This window comes from Mixophyes fleayi, chromosome 5 (genome assembly GCF_038048845.1).
Source record: "Mixophyes fleayi isolate aMixFle1 chromosome 5, aMixFle1.hap1, whole genome shotgun sequence".
NCBI lineage: Eukaryota > Metazoa > Chordata > Amphibia > Anura > Limnodynastidae > Mixophyes > Mixophyes fleayi.
Genome location: NC_134406.1, coordinates 169,885,320 through 169,900,884, shown reverse-complemented (window position 1 = coordinate 169,900,884; position 15,565 = coordinate 169,885,320). Strand labels below are relative to the sequence as shown.

Below are 15,565 nucleotides of genomic sequence, written 5' to 3'. Positions count from 1 at the left end.
GATGTCCCTGTTACAGGGATCAGGTTTATGTAACAACACTTTCAGTTCACCTACCTGTCCTTTGGTTAAAGTTCTCAGGAACATTGCCAGGCCAAAGTGCTGGTTATGCAGGTGGCGGAATTAAGAAAACAAGGTGTCATGATATAGCCCTATTTCTGCAAAATCAGAAAACACATTGTCAATTCCAGAACAGTGCAAGTGATCCATTGTCTTGCAGAAAATGTGATTATGAACAAAACAAAGTTATTGGGTCTCATCAAAATAAATAAAAGTTTCTGAGGTCCAGATAAACATCATACAGAACAAGATATTTGTCAGAAGAAAGATGTATCCAGATCCAGTGGTGAATTTATCAAGCTGCAGGTTTCAAAAAGTGGAGATGTTACCTATAGCAACTAATCAGATTCTAGTTACCATTTATTTAGTACATTCTACAAAATGTTTCACAAAAAGGTAATTGTTACTGTGGCGCTTCACTTAGTATGCAGCCAAATATATATACGAGGACCACCACACCTTTGGACATATACACAATAAAACAAATTATACATACATCAGGTGCTCCCTTCAAACACATAAGTGTGAGATCAGTTCCAATATCAAGGTCTCCTGGTGGGATAGTTCACAATATGGGACCTATAAAATCATATGGCATGACATAGTGTAATACAGTACTGATATGATAGTCCAATAGATATTCTTTTTTTTCACTGTTAGAAACCGTGCAGAATAAATCCAAAGTGTCACCAGTAACCATTGCACACACCAAACCCTCTTGGGTATATGCTTACAGAATAGTTGATCAAATCAAGCCTTCAGAAATATCAGATGTAATGGTCAGCTTCAATAAGGGTGAACGGACTTGCACAAGATCCCCAAAAAAGAAAAGTTTCATATCTTGTGTATTACCTCTTATTTATTCTCAAAAGTATACATCCAGTGTTAAAAACATATGTCTCACATTGAGGCCGTTACAATAAATCATTAAAACAATGTAACATTGCATTTAAAGGTGGACTCCTATCAGAAAAAAACTCTTTGGAACAGCGTGACAAGTTAAGGATGATCCTGCTAGATGCTCCGTCGATACTAGCTTAAAAAAACAACAACCTGGCAGTTTTACCAAATAAGCCAACGCGTTTCAACTGTGACAGTCTTTATCAAGGCAAAAAAAGTTCATAGGTACCGCTCCAGGTTTATCATAACCTCTCACTTCCGCAAATCTCAATTCGAAAGAGAGGCATGAAATCAGTATCACATGACCCGATCCCATGTCTTACTATCCGTCCCTCACCGAGTCCGGAAACCGAAAGTAGTTATTGGCATCCCTGGAACGCACCCGTATTATCACAAAAGCCGAACAAATCGGGATAATACAAAACACAAATTATCTTGTTTGGAACAATACATACATTCCTATTTCACATTGTTAAAAAACATTAAACAATTTTATATAATAAGCAATCCAGATGTAAGACACATGACTCGATTGCCACTTCGAGGACATAGTCTGTACCATAAATAAAGAATTCCAAAGAAAGCAGGGGTAAAAAGGAGAGAACTTATAATCTGTATCTTAAAGAATTTGCTCTTGTCCATATGTAGTGCAAATAAACCCTACATCCAAGACTAAGGTTTCTCATAATAATTCTGTGTTAAGTCCATAAGGGATCATGGTATTAAATGTGAAGATGCATTTAATTTCTGCCTTCGATAAAAAGCTCAGCTTTATTCCTCCAGTTGTTGTCTATTTTCTGAATCCCCCCCCAAAATGTATAATGTGTTCTGCTTTACATGAGTGATGTGTCTTAAAATGATGGGATAGAGAGTGAGTTTTCAGGCCTCTCCTAATAGTATATATGTGTTCACGTAAGCGAACCTTTAGTGGGCGAGTGGCTTTCCCTATATATATTTTATTGCAATTGCATTCTATGGGATATATGACATTATTCGAATGACAAGTAATGGAACGTATTTATCTTTTACTTCTGTCCGTTGATCACCACTTCCAAAAACCTATTCTGCTCTGACATACATGTCCTGCATGCCATGCATGTCCTACATCTGTGAAAGCAAATGGTTCTGATGGATTTTCTTGTCTACGCATGCAAATGGCTCCTCACTAGTTTATCTTGGTGCCTTCCTGTATATAAACACTGGTTTCTCTGGAACCACATTTCCTATAATACTATCTTTCTACAAAATATCCCAGTGTTTTTCCAAAATGTTTTCCATTTGTTTATAGTTGACACTATATTGAGAAATGAACGCCCAATCATATTTATTCAAGTTTTCTGATCTACTGCAGTGTCCTTACCTGATAAAAGCTCATCTCTATCTACTAAAGTTATGGAACTTTCTGCTTTCTCAACTATCTTACCATCATAGCCCTTAGAGATGAAATCAGATTTCATGCTATCAACTTATTCTCTGAAAACATGGTTTTCTGTGCAATTTCTTCTAACCCTTTTCATCTGGGGAATATTATTCAGCCATACATGATGGTGATTGCGGTCATAATCAATATAGCTCACTGTGTCAGTGGACTTCCTGTATATTTTTGTTTGTAGGCCTCCCTCATTTACATATAGCATTATGTTCAAAAAATGGATGGAACTTTCGCTCCATTCAATTGATAGTTCTATATATAAATCATTATTTAAATATGTGTAGAAAGTATTCAGATCCTCCTCATATCCTTTCCATACAAAGAAAATGTCGTCAATATATCTGTGCCAGGACACCAGGTTTGCCCCAAAGCCATGTCACGCCCACACACTGGGCTCCTCCCACTGGGCTGGGAAGATGTTAGCATAGCTGGGGGCAAACCTGGTGCCCATGGCTGTCCTGACACATTGAAGAAAGTAGAAGCCCTGAAACCGAAAATAATTGTTGGACAAAATGAACTGGATGCCCTCTATACTGAATTCCCTAAGGCCTTCTGAATACGTAGTATTCGTAAGTCCATTGGCCATGGCCTCTACACCCAAATCATGCCTGATGATGAGGTAAAGAGATTTAACATCGGCCGTAACCAATATATAATCTGTGCACCACACAGTCTCAGAAACCATTTTCAAAAACTGAGTGTTGTCCTTAAGAGAGGATCCTGTTCGCTGTCCAAGGGGTTGCAAATAGTGATCTATGACTTCCAATAGATTAATGGTCACTGACCCTGTACCCGAAATTATCGGTCTCCTGGGTGGGTTTTCCATATCCCTATGGATCTTGGGCAAAACATATATATATATATATATATATATATAACGGGTGTTCTCGGATATGGAACGATGATATAATCCACTGTATCCTTATCTAAAACACCCTTATTTTCATATATTTTTTTTCTTTTTTTAACGAATAAAAGTTTTATTGGTTTTTTCAAGGTTTTTCAAAAGGGGTACAGAAGAAAAAAAAAAAGGGGAAAGGGTACATAAAGGGGATGGAACACATACACAATATCCTTGAGAAAAAATACAGCGTCAAAATCAAATGCAACTGACTATACGTTGTGTACATTCGGCTTGATTAATACTTTACACCCCATCAAACAAAAGATCATTCACCAGCGTCATTGTCATTAGAGGGCGAGGTAAGCGAATGTGATGGATTTCCCTCCCCATCTGTCACATAATTATGCCAGGCTCTCCACTTAATCAGCGGGGACGATGTTGACGTGGAATATGGGACACCCAGGGTTTCCATTTCGAAATTGAAATTAATTTTGGAGATTACCTTGGCCAGAGTGGGGGGAGAGGCTGCTTCCAGGCCTGGGCTATAGCTGCTTTGGTTGCTATCAGTATCTGGCCTGTCACGTATCTATCCCAACTGGGAAGAGAGGGGGGATAATATTGCAATAAAGCTAACTCTGGTGTGGGGAGGACCGAGTGACGAAGGACTGAGCTTATCAATTGAAAGGCCTTATCTTATTTTCATATTTCTCTACCAACCCTTTCAAATCTTTTAAGACACGGTCTGTTGGATATTGCTTTAACTTTTTATATGTACCATCTGCATCTAATTGATTCCAAATGTCTTTCGAATACTTCTCTGTGTCCATGATCACCACCGCTCCACCTTTATCAGCTGGTTTTATCACTATTTTTCGATCCTCAACCAAAGTTTTAATGGATTCCCTTTCCTTACTAGTTAAATTAAGGTTGTTCTTCTTTGACTTCTTCTTTATGCACATTTTTCTCATGTCCTCTGTAACCACCTTATTGAAGGTTCTAATAAAGATCTCCTTAGTGTGAGCAGGAAAAAACAAAGATTTCTAAATTTCCTTTCATCTTGACATACATCCCTCTCTTGATTTTCCCCACTATCTTCTTTGGACTTAAACTTTTTGATGGTAATTTTACGTATGAATTTTTGTATGTCCACAAACATACTGAACTTATCAATAACGTTTGTTGGTGCAAACTTGAGTCCTTTATTCAATGTGGACTGTTCTGCCAAGGTTAAGGATCTAGAACGTAGATTAAATACATTGCCTGGTTCATTCCCTACTTGTGTATGCTCTAGTGGGTTATCAGACCCTTCATTTATAATATTATTGTTTATGAGATCTTTCTTCCTTTTTCTATATCTCTTAATTTTCTTACCTCCCTTCCTACTTCTTTTTCTATTTTTTCTTGGGGCTATCTTCCCTATCTCCACGTTTTTTTTAGTTTCCCCTTGATCTAAAAAAGAGGAAGAAGATGGTTTTCTAATAGGGACATGATGGTACGCAGAAAGTTCTTCTAATGGATCAAATCTATTCCTCAGTGGAATGTGAAAGTCTAATTTGGATGTTTCCTGTGAATTGACATCTTCATTCCACCTTATTCTTCCATATCCGCCTCTTCTTTTGTTGGTAATAACTTGTTTCCACTTTTTCTCATGTTCATCTAAAACCGGGTCGTGATCCTGAGGATATTCACGATTGAAAACCTTATTAGTTGTTATCCCATTTTTTGTATACTGTTTTTCTTTGTTCTCATTTATTCAATTTCACCTGCCCCATTTTTGCAGGTGAACATTGCTGTGTTGCTGCTAGAACTGCCATTTTATCCCTTTGGAATTTTTTCTTTTTCCTAATCATGGTATCTCTGCAGTCCTTACTTATCCTTCTCTCTATTTTGTTTTCTACTTCTAAAAACTCTTCTTGATTTTTAAAAAGATGTACCAACATATTCAATGTTTGGATTTCCTCCTCAAGTTTCAATAATTCATTCCCATCTCCTAATATTAATTGCATCAGGGAGAAAGAACATGTGTGAAAAATTGTGTTCCATTCTTCTTTGAATGTGATGGAGGAGACCTGGATTTATCAAGCTGGAGGCTTGAAAAAGTGGAGATGTTACCTATAGCAAACAGATTCTAGTTCCCATTTATTTAGCACATTCTACAAAATGACCGCTAGAATCTGATTGGTTGCTATAGGCAACATCTCCACTTTTTCAAACCCGCAGCTTGATAAATTTACGCCTCACTCTCTGGCACAGCAACAACAGACTGTCACCACACAACAATAAAGAGACTATGGTTATTAGGAAAGCCTTCCTCCACCATAGGGATCATCCCCTGGGCAAGGTGACATATGCAAAGTCTCCAATTGGAACAACTGACCCAGTGGGGTCACAAATACTGGAAAGAACTACCAAAAAGACTCTTAGCTGGTAGCAAAGTCCAACGTTAAGGCATGAGGATTGTCACTTTGAAAACCAGAGTGTGGAACACTCACGGCAGGCTGGGGGGTTCACCGTCCGGCACAACTAGCATGTTCATGAAACGAAAAAAATATCTTCAAATTACTTTCTTAGAAATATGAGTAGTGTAGAAGACAGTTCAGCACTTATCTTCAGTTACAAGGGAAGCATATTACCTCAGTCGAAGACAACTTTATGTTCCAGTTACTAATAGAAAAATATCGGCTCCCTCAACTGGACATTATTGCAATAAATCAGAATGCTAACGTATTCAGGTTCTGATCTTGACACAAAAATCCAGGGGAAGAGGAAATAGACTAATTGCCAGTTCCGTGGATGTTTAACCTAGGTTATTTCTTCTCTCCATTTTCCACACATTACTAGCATTCTAAATAAGATTACAAAAAAAGAGAAAGCAGAAATAGCAATCCTTCCATTTGTGGTAGTCTTGGAAATGTTCCGGGAACAACCGTGGCCTCTACCACTTTGGCCATATCTCCTGTACCAAGGTTCTACTGTTCATCCAGATATAGAACAACTAGCTTTAATGTCATGCAAATTAAGCAGGAGCTGCTCAAAGATCAAGGAGTCTCGGAGCAAGTGATCAACATACTGTAGCAAGCATGAAAGAAAAACTAATCAATAATCTGTTAAAGTTTGGAAGAGGTTTCTTCATGTGGTGAGTCTAAATTCCATCCAACTGCAGCAACTCTTCAACATATCCTTGTCTTCCTTTAAGACTGATTAAACAAGGGTCATGTCCTCTACACTCAAGGTACTGGGTGTCTTTGTTAGATAGCAAATTAGCCCCAGAGGAATTGATTATTCGATTCTTGCAGTGAAGAACTGTTCCTCTACTAGTTCCTTTGTGGGGCCTCCAATTAGTTGTCAACACTCTAATGTCTTTTGAAACTCTACAAGATGTTTTTCTTAGATAGATTACACTACAGGTGGTGTTCCGAGTTGTGGTTACCACTGGCCACAGGGTTGGAGAATTACAAACACTGTGGTGCAAGGAACCCTTTTGGAATATCTATGATAAAGTGGTACAACCCAGTGTTTCTTCCAAAAGTTTTGTCAACGTTCCACATTAATCAGAAGGACATACTGCCATCCTTCTGTCCACAGCCTATCGATGAAAAGTTATGAAAGGTGCACTTGTTGGACTTAGTTACAGCACTTTAGAAGTATTTATGCAGGACAGAAGAATTTAAAAGAATGGAACAGCTTTTTGTGATATCTACAGAAACTCAGAAATAGCATGCCCCTTCTAAACAAACCATTTCCAGATGGGTCAGATAAATAATTATACAGGCATACAAGAGGAACAGGCATAAGGTGATATCCCACTCAACACGAGTGATAACATTTTGGACAAGAAAGGCTTAGGTTTCAGCAACAGAGCTTTGCAAAGAAGCTGGATGGGCATCTATGCATACCTTCGCTAGTCATTTCACAATTCTTGATTATGCAGCATACTTGAATGATTTTTTTTCTTTGTAGTCTTCCCTACTATATTGCATGGATACATTCTATTGTGATGGCTGCTATGGAGGATTCAAGTGGAAAGAAACTACCATTGATTCCTTTTCCTCAATATACCCCATAGCAGCCAGTTTCCCACCCCTGTTTAATATGTTTATACTTGAAAAGGGTGATAAGGCAGACAGATTGCTGGTGTCCAGGCTGAGGGCCAAGGTGTCCTGAAGCAATGTTACTCGAATTAAACACATTCACACTTAGATGTTACTACACAGGATCCGGACCAAATTACTGAGGAATTTCAGAACTTCTATAGTAAACTTAAACATCTCACCCAAGGGTAACTCCCCCCCCCCCCCCCCCAAGAGCCTGTGGATTCTATTTGAGACTTCTTGTCCCAATGTCCCATGTCTAGACTCTTATCTAGCGTGCTTCATATGGCGAGTGCAGATTTCACTCTGTAAGAAATTTCCAGCGTCATAAAAAGCCTAAAACTTAATAAAGCTCCTGGCCCAGACAGCTTTACCGCCATATACTATAAAACATTTAATGCCTTGTTTTCGCCTTATCTTACCGATGTGTTTAATAGCATGCTGAGAGGTGTGTTCTTCTCCAAGGAAGCTCTTGAAGCTAGAATTATTGTTATTCCTAAGGAGGGCAAAGATCCTTCATACTGTGCCAGCTACAGACCCATCTGACTCATGCACACACACCGTTAAAATATGTGCGGAGGCACTGGCGGGGCATCTTACTGCAGTGTTACCTCAGCTAATCCATAAAGACAAAGTCAGTTTTATACCTGTCAGACAAGCACGCAATAATACTAGACGTACCACTGATCTTCAAAACTGCACAAGTTTGATGCTATTACACTATATTTGTTTAATTTTGTATTTTTCATTTTATGTTTGATGACTGCATTCATCAATGGAGTAAAGTGGGGATTAATTATATCTGAATATAAGTATTAATTCATGTTGATCACTTTGAACAAGTTTTTTTACACATTAATGATATGAGATATAACCAGCACTAGGTTATTCCATATTAGATTATTTCAATTCACTTTTTCACAATTGATGTATATGGGATTTTGGTTGTATCTGGCTGCATTGGGTAGTGAAGCGCTTGTTTGAAATTCTTTCTTTGTTCAATAAGTATAATTTGTTATTTTTATCTTACATTAAAATGCCGGCTGATATGTTATTACAGATTTGTGTCCTTTTCTTTGAGACAAATATGTTTTTAACTTATAACTGAGATAATGTGTTTAGTTGCAGTAATATGCAAATGTTGTATTGTGATTTTAACGGATTCTTTTAACATGTCATACATAATTTAACACATTTTTAAGGACAGCCAAAGAGAGTCTTATTTTTCAGATGACCTTTAAGTTGATTCAGGCAAAATGTTTCAGGGATCTTGCTACACAAATGGAAGCCACGCAGTGGAGGTTCTACAAGCCTTTTGAAATGCGCTCTGCTTTCTTACACATTGAGTTTTTATGGACTCCTATGTCACCAAAAGTTAAAAGACGATTTATTTTAAACTTTGCCACTGGAATATCTATTTTCAACAGGGATCTGGATTTCACTGGCTTCTTCTACTTTTTGAGAAGTTGGAAACAAAAAGTTTTCTTTCTGGATTTTCCCTTACATTTTTAAATTAGATTGTGGATGGTTCTCTGCATTGTAAATATCCTCTATTTCCTTGTTTACAGGCTCTTTCAGGTATACTAATTGCTATAGATGGACTGGTTCATGCACCTTCATTTCAATGTAGTATTTTTAGTATTTTTCAAGCTATGCTACATGAGCATTATGAGTTAAGTTGAGTACACACTACAAAAAAAATGACTGCAGATACAATTTCTGTAACGATTTTACAACTGAAAGTCCCAAGGCAGATTTGTGTACACATCTACACGATTTAACTTGAGATTTGTGCTCTTCATCTTTCATGACAATCTGCTGAAAGGATTGTGACTCACTCTATGGAGATCTGCCTACGTTGCTGCTCGCGACTGCAGATACACTTCCACATTTGCCTGACATTGTTCCATTGTTGTTAGTGATTTTTAGTCAGTTTATAAAATCAAATGGTACGATGTGCTTTGGTATGATAAAACATTATTGTGGGAGCACGCACACTAATGCGATATCGGACCTAACAGTCGCTTAGCGTGTGATCGGCACAATACTTCAACTTCAAAAACCTGTACTGTATCATCATGGCTTTCAAATGAGCAATAGGTGACAAAAAGGGAAAGGCCAACTTGCACTTTTAATTTATAAAACAACTATTGGAGAGAGGAAGACTGAAAGGTAACATTACAGAAAACTGTTTTTTTTTTTTGTTTTTTCTTACAAATAGCATCATATATCCAAGGAATACTCTACCATAATTCTTTTTGAACCTCAACATTTTTGTAAACGAGCAAAATACAACAAGGACAATATAAGACAGCACTAAAGTGTTCAGGACAAAAATAATAAAAAAATTAAAATAAATTACCGGTACATAATATATATATCTATATTCACAAGCTTATAACAACGGTCTAATATATTACACACAGACAATAAGGAACAAGAACAAAACAGCTAAAAGCAAATATATCAGTTGATACTAGGATCTCATTTTAAAAAATGAATGGACTGTATTCCCAACTATGCTAATAAGACCCCTAGTTATTCTGGAAAAAACAATATCCCAAACAAATATACTCTGGTACAAATTGTAAATATAAAGCAAAACTCCCAAACCATTCTCTGCAAATAAGTAAGTGCAGAAAAGACACACAACAAAGCAAGATTTGCATTCAATATCATTCTAACCCTTCTAAATGATTTATTTATCTACAAGTGAATGTTAATTTTTTTTAATCTTTTTTGACACAATATAGATGGCAGTTGGAGAGGATTGCACTTTACATCAGCTCTGTGCCCTACCTCCAACATAATCTTCTTCATATAAACAAAGCATATCAACATTTCTGAAGGCAGTGGGGAATGATTGCAGTGAAAGCCAAGGAGTGTTGGCACACCAAGGACAAGATTGCTTAGAAAAATTATATTAAAGGGGAAAGATATACCCTACTGCACTGTAGACACAAATAGTGTTGCCTGAACTGCTGAAATTAATAGTAGATACGTCAATGGGTTCAAATAGTCCTTTAAAACATTTGGATGTATACTAAGAATAATGCCAAGAGCGCCATTTATCCAATGTTTAACCAATCACTAATGAGAAGCAAATTGAGAATGGTAAAGGACCTGCAAGTCTTACATAAATAGTAGGGAAATAGAATCACTTTTAAAACTGTTGACTGGTTAGTGTCAAACAAATTACAATATTTAAGGCAGCATATATTTGTTGCTCGGAAATCATGTCAAACTAATCTAGTGAACATCTTTGACTTGGTAACTAAAGTGATGGATCGGTTCATATATAACGTATTGAAATTTAGTAAGGCACTTCATAACACCATATTAAATTAAGCAAGAAACTGAAAATGTTTGAAATTGAATCTTAAACATAGCGTACGAGCAGAAGAGATATTGGTAGCAGGAAAAGGAAGGTTATACGGACACTTTATAGGTCGCAGGTAAGAACTCACATTGAGTAATAGGTTTACTAAAAAAAAAAAAGGTTAAAAAAGAAATTGGAGAAATAAATATACAGCATGTAGCCTAAGATTTTGATTTATCAACTAACAATATGCTTTTAAATCTACATGTAGTGGACAAACGAATGTGTAAAAAAGTGGGTAAATGAGGGAAACCAGGCATATTGACAGCAAGGATGTCCACACAGTTGTGGCTCATCTGTTAATTAAGCACATAAAATCCCAGCAATCTCAGGGTCATATATCAAATACTGAACTGTCATGATTACATATAATTACGGCTAACATGACTGGAACAGGACCTCAGTGACTTTGAAAGGGGGTGATTGTTGAGGCGCTTTGGAAGAAGCTTTATTGACCAAGACAGCTCAACTTGCTAATGTTTCACGAGCAACAGTGTCTATGGTTATGTCAAGGGAAAAAATAATCAGTAAAAGTATAAAAGTGCCTCAATATGATGACACTGTCAATAATTCTAAGTTCAAGGCAAAAGCAGATCAACTTGACTGTAAATTTCAATCTGTGGTGCAAGCAGCCAGTTTAATCAAAAATGGTCAGAAGGGAACTTCTAACAGAAGGATATCTATCAATCAGGATTCACCGCCTAAACGGCTTGTCAGAATTGCAAAGTGGTGCACAGTCAATGGACTACTGAGCAGTGGAGGTAGGCAATATATTCACATAAATCAACCTTCAACATGTTTTCTACAAACAGATGAGTGCATGTGTGGTACCAATTTATAGACCTCTACAGATATGAGTGCTTATTTCCAACAGTAAAGTATTCTGATTTTTCCTTAATTTCCTGGCATGGTTTGGGTACAAACAATCTCATACAAGGCAACGGTAATGCAAGGGTCTAGTTAATTGCACAGTACTCATCTTCACCTCGTGTTGCAGCATTTCTTTTCTGACAGAGTGTTTTTCCAAGATGACTATGCCCTCATCCACAAAGCATGTGTGGTTGCCCAATGGTGTCATGATCATGACATTGATCTTAGTCATATGGCATGGTCTTCTCAGTCACCAGATCTGCATCCAATCAAGCATTTATGGATAGATTATTCAAGAATGATGTCCTAGACAACATTTTCCACCGTCATAAACCAGGCATCATTCAATGACTTTCTTATGGCAGAATGGTGCTGCCTCCCTTCTGCACAATACCAGACATCGGTAGACTCCACGCATGAAACATACTGGTCGCAAGAGGTTGGTTTACAAAATAAGGGAACTGGGTCTAGAAATCAAAATTTGTACTTGGATCGAAAACTGGTTAGAGAATAGGGAACAGAGAGTTGTGATAAATGGAAGATTTTCTAATTGGTCAAAGGTCTTAAGTGGAGTTCCTCAAGGTTCCGTGCTGGGACCACTCCTTTTTAATATATTTATTAATGACCTTGGTGATGGTTTAGAGAGTAAAGTTTCTATTTTTGCAGATGACACTAAACTCTGTAAGGTAATAAAATCAGAGCAAGATGTAGCTTCTCTACAGAGGGACTTAAATAAACTGGAGGATTGCGCGGCTAAATGGAATATGAGGTTTAACACAGATAAATGTAAGGTTATGCATTCAGGGATCAAAAACAAGAACGGAATCTATAAATTAAATGGAATTAATTTGGGAGAATCTATAATGGAAAAGGATTTGGGAGTGCTCGTAGACAGTAGACTTAGCAATAGTGCTCAATGTCAAGCAGCAGCTGCAAGGGCAAACAAAGTATTGGCATGCATAAAAAGGGGCATAGATGCAAGGGAAGACAGTGTAATTTTGCCACTGTATAAATCATTGGTAAGACCTCATCTTGAATATGCAGTACAGTTCTGGGCACCACTCTATAAAAAAGAGAATTTGGAACTAGAAAGGGTTCAGAGAAGGGCGACAAAATTGATAAAGGGTATGGAGTCATTAAGTTATGAGGAAAGGTTAGCCAGTTTAGGCATGTTTACTTTAGAAAAGAGGCGTCTAAGGGGAGATATGATTACTATGTACAAATACATTAGGGGTCAATACAGAGAGCTTTCATGGGAACTTTTTACCCCAAGGACCATACACAGGACACGTGGTCATCCCCTAAGGTTAGAGGAGAGGAAATTTCACAACCAGCAAAGGAAGGGGTTCTTTACAGTAAGGGCAGTCAAGATATGGAATTCATTGCCAGGGAAGGTTGTGATGGCAGATTCAATAGATATGTTTAAGAAAGGGTTAGACAAATTTTTAGCGGAAAGGTGTATCCAGGGATACGACCGTTAATTTAAAATAAAGGATAGTAGTGGATATAGGGTAAAAATTGGATTGCAATATTGAGTCTGGGGGGATTTTCAAAATTGAAACAGATGGGCGGTTGCCTACTCCGGATTAATTTCAAATATAAGTGCAGGATCGCAGGAGATCCAAAATAGGTTGAACTTGATGGACTGGTGTCTTTTTTCAACCTCATCAACTATGTTACTATGTTACTATGTTACATGTGGTAGCCCAGTGCTCTACTAATTAGATACAATGGTGGGTTTTTTTTGGGGTTGTTTTTTTACTACCTTTATTATTATTTCTATTGTAAGGACAGTCTTTGCATGCTCTCAAGTGTCATGATGCTTTCACATAAGTAATGCATCTTACAGTCTATGCCAAAATTATACAAGGCTCCATAATGGGTTTTTTAGAGTAAGTTAGACTATTACTAAAATAAAATGATACTTCACATAAGAGATATTATACAAAAGTGTAAAATGTCCAATGTTAAGCTAAGTAAATATTAACATATTGGTCAAAGCTTTAGTACAACATCCTAAAGGGCCACAATCTAAACAGCTGCAAGCTTAAAAATGTAGATTCATTTAAACATCAACATTTAAAATTACTCTTGTTCTCTATGCCTACAAACTTAACTTTGTATGTGTTCTGAAACAGTGTTTCAAGTATTTGTAGATCTTAACAAATCTACTATCCCCCTGGGTGCTGCACAAACCATTGATATTTTATGAAAATCAGAATAACCACTACTAATCCTCAGTGCAACAAACATATCAAAAAATCCTATTATGTATGTCATTAAAAAATCTTCACCATTGGACATCTGCTTGAAAAGTCTTGCCCAAATACCCAACCTAACCAAAAGATGTTAATTTCAACAGCAGAGCCATCTCAATAAGACTGGACTGCTAGTTACCCAACTGGTGGTCTCAGTTGACCAAGATATGCAGGTTTAACTGCAATCTTAATATGTTTAAATGATACATTTCCAAACCAGAGCCATGGTCATACATATCACTCTTTTCTGGATCTATCTGTGGGTGTTAGCGAGTGAGTGAGTTGGGATAACAAGAGAATCAAAATGGGGGATGTCCTACCACAAGTCAATAGTTACAGTAATAACAGGTAAAGACTTTCCCAATACTTTACATGCCCCCTCTGCCCAATCACACGTGTCTCCCCTCCCTCCACACGCTACGTGCATTGCTGCCTCAGCACATTAACAAAGATGACTTTTCCTCACAATCTGGGATTGAAGTCGCTTACTGTACTCATACGTTGGGGAAGGAGTTTATAAAAAGTACTAATTGAACAAGTAGCGCCTCTCACAGATAAAGCAGATACTTCTGGCTGTACTTTATCCACAATCACTCCAGCAAAGTCACTGTCACGGCTGCTATGTGCTCTCCTTCATCTTCCTCATCACGGCTGCAGAGGAAGAGGAAGGCCGGGCCACCACATAGCTCTGCTCATGATATCTGTCCAGCAAACTGCTTGCTGATGAGTCGCACACGGGCTATTACTAGAGTACGAGGAGGAGGAGGAGGAAGATGAAGGTGCAGCTGCCGGTGGGAGGAAGGAGGGACGGGAGTAACTCCACATTGGAGAGCTCTGAACCTCACACACAACTACCGGGATAAACACTCCAGGCATTTGGAGACACAAGAGGGGGGGAAACAGTGAAGAGAAAAGAGGAAGAAGAGCTGACTGAAGGGGTCAGTGTCTGCCCACCCTCCTCCCAACAGCCGCCGGCGGGGTGTCCGCCCGGCCGGTCTCCCCGGGTTACAGTACCTCATAGAGTTCCTCGGAAGCCATGCTGGTGGTGGCCGGGGGTCTGGGAGCCGCTACCGGGCTAAGCAGAGTACTTTCTTTCAGTTGTGTGCCTGGCCTCCTCAGAAATGCCAGTGTGGTAGAGTGCGCACAGGAGCTGCGCAGCCGCCTCACGCACTCACTCGGCACACTCACACGGGCACACCGAGCGGTGTGTGTATATGTGTCTGTGTGTACACTCAGTGCTACAGCGGCGGTTCCCCGGCGCTCCACAGGATCCACAATCGAGCGCAGATGGGAAGGGGGAGGGCGGGTGTAGAAGCGCGTTCCGAGCTCAGGGATCTTCTTCTTCTTCAGTGTATCCTTCAGCACCAAGCACCGAACCGCCCACCTCCATTATTACACCCCTCCCTCCTTCCTCTCTTCGTCGGAGTCGCTAGGTCGCTCGTTACTCCCCTCCTTCTGCCCCCTCCCATTGTCCTTCCAACTCTTACCCACCCCCGCATCTAACACCGACCTTTTTTTCCGCTGGGGAGCAGGGTTGAATGTTGGGGATTCTTCACTTGTCAACCTCAAGCCAAAACTGTCCTTCCTAGCACATTACTTACCAGCCTAATTACTTGGTGAACACATTAAAAGTCATATGATGTGAATCAAAGGGCGACCTTGTCTGTGATACCAAACACACCCAAAAAACCTCCAGTTACATAGTTGCCCGTGATGCTGCCCTAAGCTAGCAGT

The 15,565-nt window shown here is 38.7% G+C and overlaps 1 protein-coding gene across 2 annotated transcripts in view; it reads right to left on the bottom strand.

Moving 5' to 3' along the window:
• CDYL (chromodomain Y like) overlaps window positions 1-15,237 on the bottom strand; it is a 56,263-nt gene extending 41,026 nt beyond the window's left edge. Inside the window, exon 1 of one of the 2 annotated variants that reach the window (XM_075213010.1) lies at window positions 14,846-15,237. In XM_075213010.1, the coding sequence (XP_075069111.1) occupies window positions 14,846-14,869 (24 nt within the window). In that variant the 5' untranslated portion in view covers window positions 14,870-15,237. The remainder of the gene's footprint in view (window positions 1-14,845) is intronic. The other variant, XM_075213011.1, reaches the window with a different exon arrangement.
• Between the last annotated feature and the right edge of the window lie 328 nt (window positions 15,238-15,565).